The sequence below is a fragment of the Candoia aspera genome, chromosome 7, assembly GCF_035149785.1.
Source record: "Candoia aspera isolate rCanAsp1 chromosome 7, rCanAsp1.hap2, whole genome shotgun sequence".
In the NCBI taxonomy this organism is placed as follows: Eukaryota; Metazoa; Chordata; class Lepidosauria; order Squamata; family Boidae; genus Candoia; species Candoia aspera.
The window spans coordinates 17638860-17651787 of record NC_086159.1 but is presented as its reverse complement, the minus strand read 5'-3'; the positions used below and the strand labels follow the sequence as shown (position 1 = coordinate 17651787).

At 41.0% G+C, this 12928-nt stretch overlaps 1 protein-coding gene across 1 annotated transcript in view; it reads left to right on the top strand.

Annotated features, from left to right (window-relative positions):
- The window catches only part of SINHCAF (SIN3-HDAC complex associated factor), a 32711-nt gene extending 20844 nt beyond the window's left edge, over positions 1–11867 (top strand). The window contains exons 4-6 of the mRNA XM_063308043.1: positions 5397–5523; positions 6840–6990; positions 10841–11867. Of these exons, the coding sequence (XP_063164113.1) occupies positions 5397–5523; positions 6840–6990; positions 10841–11003 (441 nt within the window). The 3' untranslated portion in view covers positions 11004–11867. The remainder of the gene's footprint in view (positions 1–5396; positions 5524–6839; positions 6991–10840) is intronic.
- Positions 11868–12928: the final 1061 nt, after the last annotated feature.

Genomic DNA, 12928 nt, shown 5'->3' with positions numbered 1-12928 from the left:
GTTCATTGCAAACAGCTGAAAGTCTGTACATTTTGACAAACAACCTGATTTGCAAGGGCGGTTGAATAATTTTGATTACAACTGTATGTTTCTTTTATTCACAGGTATAGATGCTCACATGCATGTATGCCTTACACCTCTAATGCACATGTTTATGCATAACATGAAATAATTAACAGTTAAAACCAGTGAAAAGTTACAACTTTAAAATGAGAAATAGAAAAGGTAATGTAGTCAGAGCATAATCAATCAATGCTGATGCAATAGGTGACTTATTTCATAAGATAAAATGTACATGGAATAAATGAATGAATTTACAAATGTCTTGCTGGTCACACCACTGCCAAAGTAAGGGCTTCTCCATCAGTTAACAATCAGTTAACCGGCATTTCCTCTCTCTAGAGAATCTAGGAACTGTAGTGCTGGGCAGGTTTCTAACAGAAAATTATCAGCATCCTCACCATATCTTGATCCTTAAGATTTTTTGGAAAAGTTATCATACTTAATTGATTTAAAGCATTTGTTTATTCGTTTAGTCACTTCCGACTCTTCATGACTTCATGGACCAGCCCACGCCAGAGCTTCCTGTCGGTCGTCAACACCCCCAGCTCCCCCAGGGACGAGTCCGTCACCTCTAGAATATCATCCATCCACCTTGCCCTTGGTCGGCCCCTCTTCCTTTTGCCCTCCACTCTCCCTAGCATCAGCATCTTCTCCAGGGTGTCCTGTCTTCTCATTATGTGGCCAACGTATTTCAGTTTTGCCTTTAATATCATTCCCTCAAGTGAGCAGTCTGGCTTTATTTCCTGGAGGATGGACTGGTTTGATCTTCTTGCAGTCCAAGGCACTCTCAGAATTTTCCTCCAACACCACAGTTCAAAAGCATCTATCTTCCTTCTCTCAGCCTTCCTTATGGTCCAGCTCTCACAGCCATATGTTACTACAGGGAACACCATTGCTTTAACTATGCGGGCCTTTGTTGTCAGTGTGATGTCTCTGCTCTTAACTATTTTATCGAGATTTGTCATTGCTCTTCTCCCAAGGATTAAGCGTCTTCTGATTTCTTGACTGCAGTCAGCATCTGCAGTAATCTTCGCACCTAGAAATACAAAGCCTTTCACTGCTTCTACATTTTCTCCCTCTATTTGCCAGTTATCAATCAAGCTGGTTGCCATAATCGATTTAAAGCCTACACACACACATATACTTGTAATGTAGGTACATTGGCTTTCTGATTGTGATTGGGTAGAACAATTTTGAATTTTTCATAAATAAATGTTACGATATAGTAAGAGATGGCAAGTATCATGTCACATAGGACCAATGCTGATTTTACGTTTTATCCCTGATGTCCTAACAACCAGGAAACACACTGAGACAATGAACTGGTCTCTAATATTTATTGCTAGTACTTAACAGGAATCCTAACAAACTGAAGAAGCGTGGGAAAAACCCAGACATATAACCCCCAAGGGTTAAGGCGGTCCCAATCTGTGTCTCTTTGAATGGCTGAACAATTCCTCAGTGCTACGCATGCGCTTGACAGTCTGGATGGGAGCCCCCTGCTCGCCATCCTTACTCATGACACTTATTATATATCCCTTTAGCTGGTAGCTTTCTATCCAATGTACATGTGGCAAATAAGCTCATGTATGCAGAGCATGCGCATAGTGGCTGGGTTCATAAGACACGGTAAATCTGAAAATTGAGTTAACAAGTGCAATTGCTGTGTTCACATGCCATGCTGCGCCCAGACAAGTAAATCATCCTATGGTTTACTGGTTCAGAAAACATACTAAGACAGCTGTTGGCTTCTTACAACATACAGAACCACCAACTACTGAATCCCGTTTTAGCCAAGTGAAGTATGTTCCTTGAATGAAACCTCTGTGTTAACAAGAGAGGGCTACATCCAGGCTCCAAAGTAATCTATATTGTGACTCTTTTAGGGCAGCTTTTCCTGTCCCAGCATTCTCCAATCCTATCAGGACTGCAGTATTCAGACCTGCTAATGATACGGCAATGCTGAGAATTGAGGATTTGGAGTCAGACAGCCATGGAGGGTTGGAAAAAGGCTGCCTGGGGACTACACTGGTGGACCTTTAGTTGAGAAGGACCAACAGGAGGCTTTCCTGCAACTGTCAGCAGTAGAAGGTTGTAATTTCCTTGGGGCTGTTTAGTATACAGCCTGCAGCTATTCACTGTACAGCCCCTTTCAGCATTTTGGGCATGTTTTGCTTTTATTTTAAAGTGCAGTTAAACTCCTCAGTTATGAGGAGATTCATGTCCTGTCTTCCTTCTTGGAATATGCCCATGTCTCAGGTATGAAGCTGCTACTTACTTCCATTCTTGTATCTATTTTACATCATTTGCACGTTACCTTCTTCACCAGGCCCTGGGTAGTTCACAGCAACAATGACACATCAGTAACATCTCCAAACAACAAAATCTGCATAAAATTATAGGGCCACAAGTTCACCTGATAGCTAAAACCTTAAAACTATAACCCGCAGGGGCAACAGCAGCCAGCTTTCCTTCGAACAGTCCTCTAAAAGCTGGGCAAAAAAAAGGTGGTCTCTACTTGCTCCCAGGTTGCCATTAAAGAGAGAGCCATTCTCAGCTCAGGAGGCAGAAGATTCCCTAGGAGCATTTTGTCTCTGGGTTGTGATCTCCCAGGCCATTCAAGGAGAGGTGATCACTGATAGATCACTCCCTGCACAGTCTGTGCAGGATGGGAAAATTCTGTTCGGGAAGGGCAGTCCCATACAAACTGAAGAACTAAGCCATATTGGGCTTTTGTCAGGGTAGGCTAGACTAAGAAACCAATGCCATATAGATCAGGATTACTTTTTTTGTTACAGCTACAGTAACAGAATCTTGCAAGGCTGCTTCCCCCTTCCCTCCCTCTATCTTTATGTGAACTAGGGAGAGGCTTATCTGACATGTTTTCTCAAGTTATTTTCTTGGCCCGGGCTCAGGCCCCACTTATCTGGCCATTGTCTTGGTAGCTGGTCTTCCCCTTGTCCTTCAAGGCCATTCCCTGTGCCTTCTACAGCTTTATCAGTAACTACCAGACCACTGAATTGTACCTGGACGCCTGCTGAGACCCAGTGCAGCTCCCGTGAGTTGGGTAGAATTGTGCTGAACCCGGACTGGCCGATCAGTAATCAAGCAGCCATATTTTGAACCAGCTGAAGTTTCTGAGTAGTCTTCAAAGGCAGTCCCATGTAAAGCCCATTATAGCAATCCAGACAGTAATTCCATTCCTAGTGTGATAAGGCTGGGTGATAAGGACATGGGGCTACCATATGACTTCACTCTTCAGGTTACACTAATGCTTGGAAAGAAGATCTAGACATCAAGCTGTCCTGCTGGATGTGTTTTCAGTTGTCCCCCCTTCTCCTTTCACATGTTTAAAGGTAGCTATTGATCTCCCCCCTCACTTGTTTCATGCAGTTCCATGTGATGTACATGGAATTCCAGGTCAGTTGCCTACTCAGGTGCTTGCCTGATCCAAGACCTGATTAGCTTTGGCAAGGTTTCCTGTTGCATCTGCGCTGACCTTTCTCTTCATGTTCACTGGACTCTAAACTTCTTAAGGTGGCAGCTTTGAGGGCAATAATTGAAACAGCATTCTTACTTATCCTCACAGAAACTGTTCAGCTGGCTACTTCAGACTTTCCAGGTAAAATAGGTAGATCTGGGCCTTGTAGTGTATACCAGGCTAAGCCAAGGTTAGTGATCCAGTATTTTCCTCTGTTACTGAGAATTCAACATGCCTAGAGCTGCTGCTGTTCTGGCTTTGTCTTTACCTGCCTTTATTGTTGCTATGATTCATAGGTCTGTAATAGGTTAGATAAACATTGGGAAGGTGGTGACAGGGAGATCATGTGTTGCATAAGCCACAACAAGTCTGGCTTGTAGTTTCCTAATTTACAGTATTTCTCACAGGTGGAGCTACCTGAAGCTCGACCATTAGAGTTCTGATTTAAGCTGTGGCTCACACAATGTGAGTGCTGCTTGTAGTAAATGTCTTTCCATATTTGGGTGAATACCTAGAACAAGAATGATTACAGGTGGTCCTCAGTTAATGACCACTCATTCAGTGACCATTTGAACTTACAATGGCGCTGAACAAGTAGTACTTACGACCGGTCCTTGAAGTTCCAGCCATCGCAGCACCCCCACAGTCATGTGATCACAATCTGGGTGCTCGGCAACCAGCCAGGATTTCCAACCATCGCAGCATCCTGCAGTCACATGATTGTGATTTGCGACCTTCCCTGCCGGCTTCCCACAAGCAGAGTCAATGGGAAATCCAACAGGAAGTCAGAAAGTCCTCACTTAACGATCCATGTTGATTTGCTTAATGGTAAGCAGAGACTGCTGGAACTGCTGCCGCTAAATGGCTTGGTCACATGACATCACACTTTACGACTGCATCGCTTAGCGGCAGAAACTCCAGTAACAATTACTGTTGTTAAGTGAGGACTACCTGTAATCTGTCAAACTTCAGTTTTGCTCAGTTTCTAATTTTCACAACTTTACCTTAATCAATTAAATTTTTCTCCAGTTTCATATCATTTTAATTTTCTTACAACTTGTATGAAACTTTGTACATATTTTTAAACATCTTTTTCCTAATACAAGCTGGAAATTTTTTTGCAAGCAGTCTTTTCTTCTATAATGCATTGGGTGATTTTCATTAATCTATACATTGTATGAACATTTTCCTCATATATACACCTCCCCCTGGAGAGACACCCATCCTCTTATCCTACTGGATATATGTTTCCTGTAACTGCTTTACAACATTTTGGAAACTCCAGATATTGAGCTATAATAATTGTGGTTTGGTTGGCATGTTAGTTTGGGAACTGCAAAATCAACTAATTGTTTTCTGCTGTGGAAGAAAATTTAAACATTTAAGCTCCTGTTTATATTTTAGCACTTCATTTTCTATTTTGTGAGAATGAATCCATCTTTTCTTCAGAAAGTAGTATTGGTTCCCTTTCCCATTGAGTCTTTTGATATCTAAGAAGAAAAAGGGAATGGCTAAATCAGATTCCCAGTAGAGAAGCTCCTGTTGTCTGCAAAACCAGTATAAACTATTCAGATACCCCAATGGCAGAACCAATTGTCAATAAAATATCAAATTTCCCAACTGTCCAGTTTCTGTGGTAAGTACAAATCACATACTTTTATTGGCACTGGGGTTGGATAGGCTTGATGAAGAAATTCAAATTTCCTTCCTTTTTCTTTTTTTTCTCTCAGCCTTGGATATTTAGTCTTTTAAGTTCAAATCAGCATATGACAGTTGCCCCATTTTTGAAAATCTACCTGTGTAGGCCTTACTGTTCCTGGTGGCACTAAGATCTCATGCTGCCTTCTTGCAGGTCGTGGATGCAAGGGCTGGACCGAGTCTTAAAACAACACTGAAGCCAAAGAAGATGAAAACTCTACCTAGTAACAGGATGAAGAGCAATCAGATTAGCAAACTGCAGAAAGAGTTAAAGAGACACAGTATGTTCTGTTAATAAGGATTGTGCTTTATCTGATGTAATAGCCCAACTGTATTTTCAGTCACTGAGGAGGGCTTTCAGTCTGCCGAATCTTGATACTTAATACTCATGTCTCAGCTTTTAAATCTTGCCTTCAGAAGTAGATTCACAATCATACAATGTGTGAATTTTATTTATTTTGTCAGTTTATTTTTGCACCCAAGTGAAAGACAATAGCTGGAGGATATCTGAATGTCAGTGATGTTTACACATGTCCCATGACCAGCATCAAATTGAGAATTCATCTGAGCAAACAGAATCTGGCTGACTTTATGACCTAAAAAAAGTAGATTCCATGTTTATATCAAACCATTATATGTAATTTATGGTATAAACAGGAGGATAACAATAATTATTTGGTATGCCATATAACCAAAACAAATATGAGAAAAGGAATAATAAAGTATGATTGAAGTAACAATTTCATATTTATTTTCAACTTTTATCATTCACAAAACTAAGATTTGGGATTATAAGATTAGGATTAAATACTCATGGATTTGAAGAGAAATAAGGAGGAAAACACCCTTTGGGGTTGCTGTGAGAAATGAAAATTTCCTATATGTTGCATTAAAACTACAATAGATTCTCAGTTAACCAGCACCCATGGGGATTGGTAGATGCTGGATAAATGTAGTTTCTGGTTGCTTGAGAGTCACTATTAAACCCTAATACCCACTAGATGGCAGCAGAGAGATACAGATTTTTTTCCCGTCTGCTTGAGAGTGGCGGTTCAAGTTTTCTGCTGGTTGCTTGAGTTCCGGTTAACTGCGAGTACTGTATATGGAGAGAAATTTGAAAACTTTTTTCATGTTACATTGCAAATGAAAGCTGAAACTCTGAAGAATCTAGGATGCATCCTAGAGCCTTCAGTCCATTTCTGGTAAACATTTCTGGGTTTAAAAGCACAGTGTTATGTACAGTAAAACTTTGATTTAACAGAAATTTGCATCTGGATCTCCCCTTGAAATGATGGACTAAGTGTGTTGTATCTGAAGTCAACTGGACAACCATTGTTTGGTGACCAAAAGGGTACTTAATGATAAGCCCAAGTATAGTTCACTTACATTCATTAATTTATCTCATTTTCCTAATGACAAAATATTTGCATAATTGCATTATTCCACAAATGACATTAAATGACACGAATTACATAAATTCATATTGAATGGACATTTGAGAATAACAGACACCCCTTCCCTGAATGGTCCATTAAATCCAGGATTTATTCTAGGCATGCATTTTATTTTAATGCAACTGTTTCCTTTCTTCCTATAGACTCGGATGCCCACAGCACTACCTCAAGTGCCTCTCCAGCCCACTCGCCTTGCTATAGCAACCAGTCTGATGATGGCTCAGACACTGAGACGGCACCGGGTTCAAGCCGTACACCTGTCTTCTCCTTCTTAGATCTTACATACTGGAAAAGGTGAAAATGCCCCAATGCAGATCTGTGTACCCAATCATTCCTAGTAGCATCCTGTATTATTTCTCAGATTCAAGCAGTGAATATAAAGGTGTACAAACATAACTAAAAAAAGAAAGAAAAAACTTTGAAAGCAAGACCGTACCTGAAAGGGAGTTGGAGACTTAGCTTTGGACAAAGGAGAAGGTAGACAGAAGAGGGAAACTCAGGAAGAGACAGGAGTTAGAAATGCACATAATTGCATAAAATGTAATCTTAATTACAAGGCTCTGCTGCTTCCGTTCCCTCAGCAATTAGGGAGCATTTGCAGACAGCTGATGACTCAACGTGTTTAAGTAAGTGGGTAAAAGTAACTGGATATCATGCAGAGCATGAATTGGGTCACAAGGCTTATTGTTGTCTTTAAGAGTGAAACTGTAGTATTCGGGCTGCTTTTTCCCCTTTCCAGTATTACTCCTTTCTTGGACAGGAGTGATGGATGTTGTGACAGTAGCCAGCAGGTGTATTGATCTGCAGATCTCCTTCATGCTTTAAGATTAGCTTCTGCTGCATACTTAGGTCAGCTGAAAGGCTTGCTAAGTCTAGCAAGGACCCTTGCTCTGTAAAGGCAGTTGGGGATTAGGAAGACATCAGAAATGCATGGACTTTGCTGCTGCAAGGTGTGTTGATGGAGACTGGCTTAGATCCAGGATGGTACTCTGAGACCTAGTGCAGTGGGCACCTCTTAATCTCTTGGACTACCTTCCACCTGTAGTGCCAAATTTTGGGTTACCGATTATTTTTAAATCCATTTAATCGTGTCTGATTCTCAGAGATTGTGTGGACAAGTCCCTGCAGTTTTCTTGGCAAGGTTCTTCAGAAGTGGTCTACCATTGCCTCCTTCCTAGAGCAGAGAGAGAGTGACTGGCTCAAGGTCACTCAGCTGGCTTCGTGCCTAAGGTGGGACTAGAACTCACAGTCTCCTGATTTCTAGCCCAATGCCTTAACTACTACACCAAACTGGCTCTCTGGTTTCCCAATAGGGAGTCACAAAAAATGTAGTGTAGGCCTAAATAGGCTTAACACAGTTCTAAAACAACAAACAAAAATACTGTGCTCCATTCCACCAAATCCTCAAAGTGGCAGGGGTGGTGGTGGAGATATCAAATTCTCAGTGGTGCTGATATGCAAAACACAATCCTTTTACTTTATGTCATGTGCAGAGCATAGATCTGTGAATAGCTATGGAGGGGCTCTGGCTATGTTGAACATGCATATTCACAGGCAGTTCTGTGGCTCGGCGCTAGTTGCTGGGCAGCTACCATAAGCAAGGGCTATTATACTTGAAAGCATTAAATAGGCCATTTCAGGAAGTAGGATGCTGAGTGGGAGAAAGTTTTGGGTCAGCTCCGTCAAGGCTGGTGCATTGTCTTGTTGCAATGCAAAGCAGGAACTTTTAGGGCCATTTTCCCACTGTTAACCATCAATATAGTGTGTTGCTTTACAAAGAGCATGTAGGTCTGTATGTAATTGAGCCTGTAGTGTTCCCAAGACGTTCCTGAGCCATGCTACCAGTTTACACTGTGCAAAAACTAGAGATACTGCAACAGCCTATGCTCTGGCCAGAGGTGTAAGAGCTAACAGTTTGTAGGGCACTGAAGCCTTGCGCACTTCTGCCCTGCTTCCTGCTCATTGCTGTTAACACCAGGACAGGATCTTGGGGTTAGCATCCCTGTAGTCTCCCTCCTCCTGCTTTTAGAAGAACTGCATTAACCTTTTATCCAAGGCAATTATTTTGGTATAACATCTGTTCTCTTAGCTCTCTCTATGGCATTGGGTTCATTTGCTAGTAAGGAAGTGGTTATCATTATTATATTCCACATCAAGAAAAACGGCGAATGAATTCTCAGTGTGTGGGTAATATATAGCACCGTTTGTTAATATTTGCGAGTGGGACTAGAGCCATTTTGAGGTGGTTGGAGCTTGGTTTGGATGTAGTCACCACAGCCTTTTCTGGAATTTTCAGGAGAGCAATAGAGAGGATAGGGCTTAGTGAGAAATACTGAAGATGTCATTCTCCTACAACAGGTGTTTTTCAAACCTTGAAGGTCTGCCTAATATAAGAATGAAAACCAAAGTACCAGCATAGTTTGTGATATCTCATGATGTAAATGTGGTATCTGAGGATAGTGAAAATGTAGCAAGCTTATGAAGAGTACCTTGGTAATCAGCTTCAAACATCTTTCTTCTGCAAGACCTAACTTGGACAACCACTATAAAGGTTGCTAGGTTTGTATCAAAAGCCATGGCTTGCAGAAATGGGTTGATGTCATCTCTCCTTCTTCATTGTTTCAAGTTTGCTGTTCTGTTTTTTAAATTTTGTGCTTGTCTTTTATTGGATTGGGACCATAAATAAACGAGTTGAGTTCCAAGCACAAAATATTATTATTCCCTGTTTCAGTAAATGAGATGGGAAATTTTAGGATCCCAACCTGATGTCCTCCAGATGGTTAGAATGGTCAGAGTTGTAGTTCAGCAAACCTAGAGGACACCCAGTTGGGAAGGCTCTTCATGGCTGAACTAAGCAATACTTTTAGATCAGGAGGAGAAGAGCCACAGAATAATCATTTTAGTGAAAGTTAAGAGTTGTTGCCTTTGGTTTAATAAACAACATGATAATGACATAGCCCTTTGTTTTATTAGGAGTGTTATTAACACACAGGATCCCTAAGTGGATTATTATACTTGTCTAATCATGACTTGAACAAGAGAACAGCATGGTGTGATGATTAAGATGCTGGACTAGGAGGAGGGAGACTCACGTTCTGGTGTCGGGGAAGCCAGCTGGGTCACTTTGGGCCCTTCTCAGCTTTAATCAGCCTCAGGCTCTGCAAAAAGGGCTAACAAACAACCCCCCTTGTTACAGTATGCATGCACCATTCTTGCATGTATCATTATTTATTTTCATTTGGTATTACTATATTGATGCTTTTAATCATGCTTGCCACCCAGAGTCGCTTACGCAAATTGGGAAGCCACATGAATATAAATAAACATACAAATAAAATGTATTGATGGCTTTGCTGTAAGAACTAGGCAAGAGCAGTGAAAAAACAAGGGGCCCCAGAAACTTTGCAGGACAAATGCTCAGAAAAACAGCTTATGAGTGAAATGATCCAAAGAATTTTGCTGTATGTCTGTATAGGTAGTCCCTGCTTAATGGCCACAGTTGGGACCCGCAAGTCTATCACTAAGCAACACAGTATTAAGCAAGATGTCACGTGACTGCAACTTGTGATTTTATTGCTGGCTTCTCCATTGACTCTGCTTGTTGGAAGCCAGATGTGAAGCGCACAAATGGCGATCACATGACTGTGGGACATTGCAATGGTCAGAAACACCCACTGGTTGTGAATTTTGATCACGTGACTGCAGGGACACTGAGACAGTTGTAAGTGCAAGGACCGGGCCTAAAGTTACTTTTTTAGCACCATTGTAACTTCAAACAGTTGCTAAACAGGGCAGTTGTTAAGTGAGGACTGCCTGTATTAGTCCTATAACTACATATAAATGATCATTTTCTCTCTTTTTTTTAAAGATCATTCATGCATTTCTTTTAAATTATTTTTAAAACATGGCCCCCCAATCTGCTGTTGTTTAGAAGAGTCGTGAGGATCTGGCTTTTCAGCGAGGGAGATTGAGACCCTTTGCTTCATCATGCTTGCCATCTTTTATCTTTATCTTTTGTACGTTTTATTGATTGTGCTGTAATTTCTTTGATTGTTGTGAGCCATCCAGAGTCGTTGAGAGTCTGCAGCATACAGGTTTAATAAATTGTACATGTATTAACCCTTCAGTCCGTTTTCCCCTGAAGGCAAAAGGTTTGCTGTGGAATTATTTACAAAGGCCGCTTTGGAGAAGTCCTCATAGACACCCATCTCTTCAAGCCCTGCTGTCGCAATAAACAGCCTGCAGCCGAGAACCCTCCACCTCAAGTTCCTCAATCCTCCACCATCTCCAATCAAGAAGAGTGGTGACTTCCGTAAGGAGGTACAGAGGAAGACAGACAGAACCTCTTCTTCCATCTGTTGAAGTGGCCTTCCCTTTACTTTGGAGACCCGCTATGCTGCCAAGAGACTTTTTTCCCCCTTGAACTGTCCGAAGATTTTTTTTTTAACTGCATCAATTCTACTAATTCAGAATCTCTTAATATCTTTTCAGAAAAAGACTAAATAATATTGGATATGGGCTAAACCACACAATGAAGCTGAACGCTGCTGTGTGTCATCCTTGTTCAGCCTTGTACCCACCCCATTTGTCTCAGAGTGAACAACGGTGAGGCTGGTGACCTATGTGTGGAATGGGGGTGTCTGCAGGGCATGGTCAAAAACGAGGGTGGCCACAACGGTGCAATCAAAGCTCTGCCTCTTTTTATGAGTAACCCGCATAAAAAACAGATGAGTCTTCAACTGCATTATTGTGGTTGCTGTCTTGACTCTTTTTATCATACCCTGCACACACCCCTGATGTGGAGTATATATTTCTGTCAGAAAAGCAGTGTTCTTGCTTGGCATGATAAATTTTAGGTAGCCATTTTTTTCTCTCTATGTTGAAGGGAAAAATAATGATGACTCTAAGGTAGTCTTCCCCCAACATAGTATCCTCCAACTATTCTGCTCTTCCAATTCTCAGTATTTGGAACCTTTATATAGCTGGGAATCCTGCTGGAGTTGGAAGGCTTGTATTTCCAGATAGCACCATGTTGGTATGGCAGATCCATGGCATGAATTTAGATACTTAAGCTTGTATAAGACTTCTCTACTATGTATATGATGTAAAGTTTGGGGAGTTCTTAATTCTTACTACTGACGCTTCAGCAATGATAAAGATGTTTCACTTGATATAGTATTTCTGGCATAGTAAGAGTATATACGTGAACAGATAGAAGATGCATTTTACAGGCAAAAATAGCAAGTTTGAAGATTGAGCAGGCCAAGGGTAAATAACTTGGTACTACTATCTTAAATCATAATTTTTCCCCATGAACAAAGATTGCAGATAACTTGTCCAGGGAAACAGTTCCTTCATAATATTCTAGGATAGGGATGGGCAACATGTGGTCCTTCAGCTGTTGGACTGCAGCTCCCACCATCCGTAACTGTTGGTCAGATTTGGATGCAACTGACTGCAGTAAGAGTTCACCAACACCTGGGGATCCATATATTACTCATCCAATAGAACAGTCTTTACAGTTGTAATGTTCTCCATTTGCAGAGGGGTTGAAAAGCAATGTGATGAAACACAGTGCTATGATGACAAGACCTTGTTTTATTACCAAATAGGTTTCCCTTCGTATGAGATTAGTTACAGATATAATCCTATGTCTGCTTAATCAGAGTGGGAACTACTGTCTATTATGCATTATTTGTATAGTAATTATAGTTCTTCAAATGGTCTGTTGGCTTAGAACCATATCATGACAGATTTTAATAAGTTACTCCTTTTGACTGAAAACTGCAAAGGAAAGCCATGTTAACAAAAACTCAGGTTTAGCCCTCCTAACTCCCCTCTTCTTCTGTTGGATTCTGTCCCTCCCTTCTGTTTGTTGATTTATTTCTGATCCACATTCCAATACTAACCATTCTTTCCCATCACTCATCTTAAAAGTGTGATCTAAACAGAAAGAGCTGAAGGTGCTTTCTATGTGATTTGGAAAAAAGAAGAATTAATATTTTGAATAATATCCTCTGTAAATGTGGGTATAGCAACTCATGGCATTCTTCTTTCCACATCAGTAGTTCAGCCTGACTATCGAGTGGCACCAATCATTGACCAGGCTGGCTAGGTATGATAGGATTCCATAGACCAGTCTAGGAAAGGTTGAATTATGTAGTATAGTCTCTTCAAATATTTCTTAGATTCACTAAATGCCTATAGAGACCCACATGTACAAATATCCACC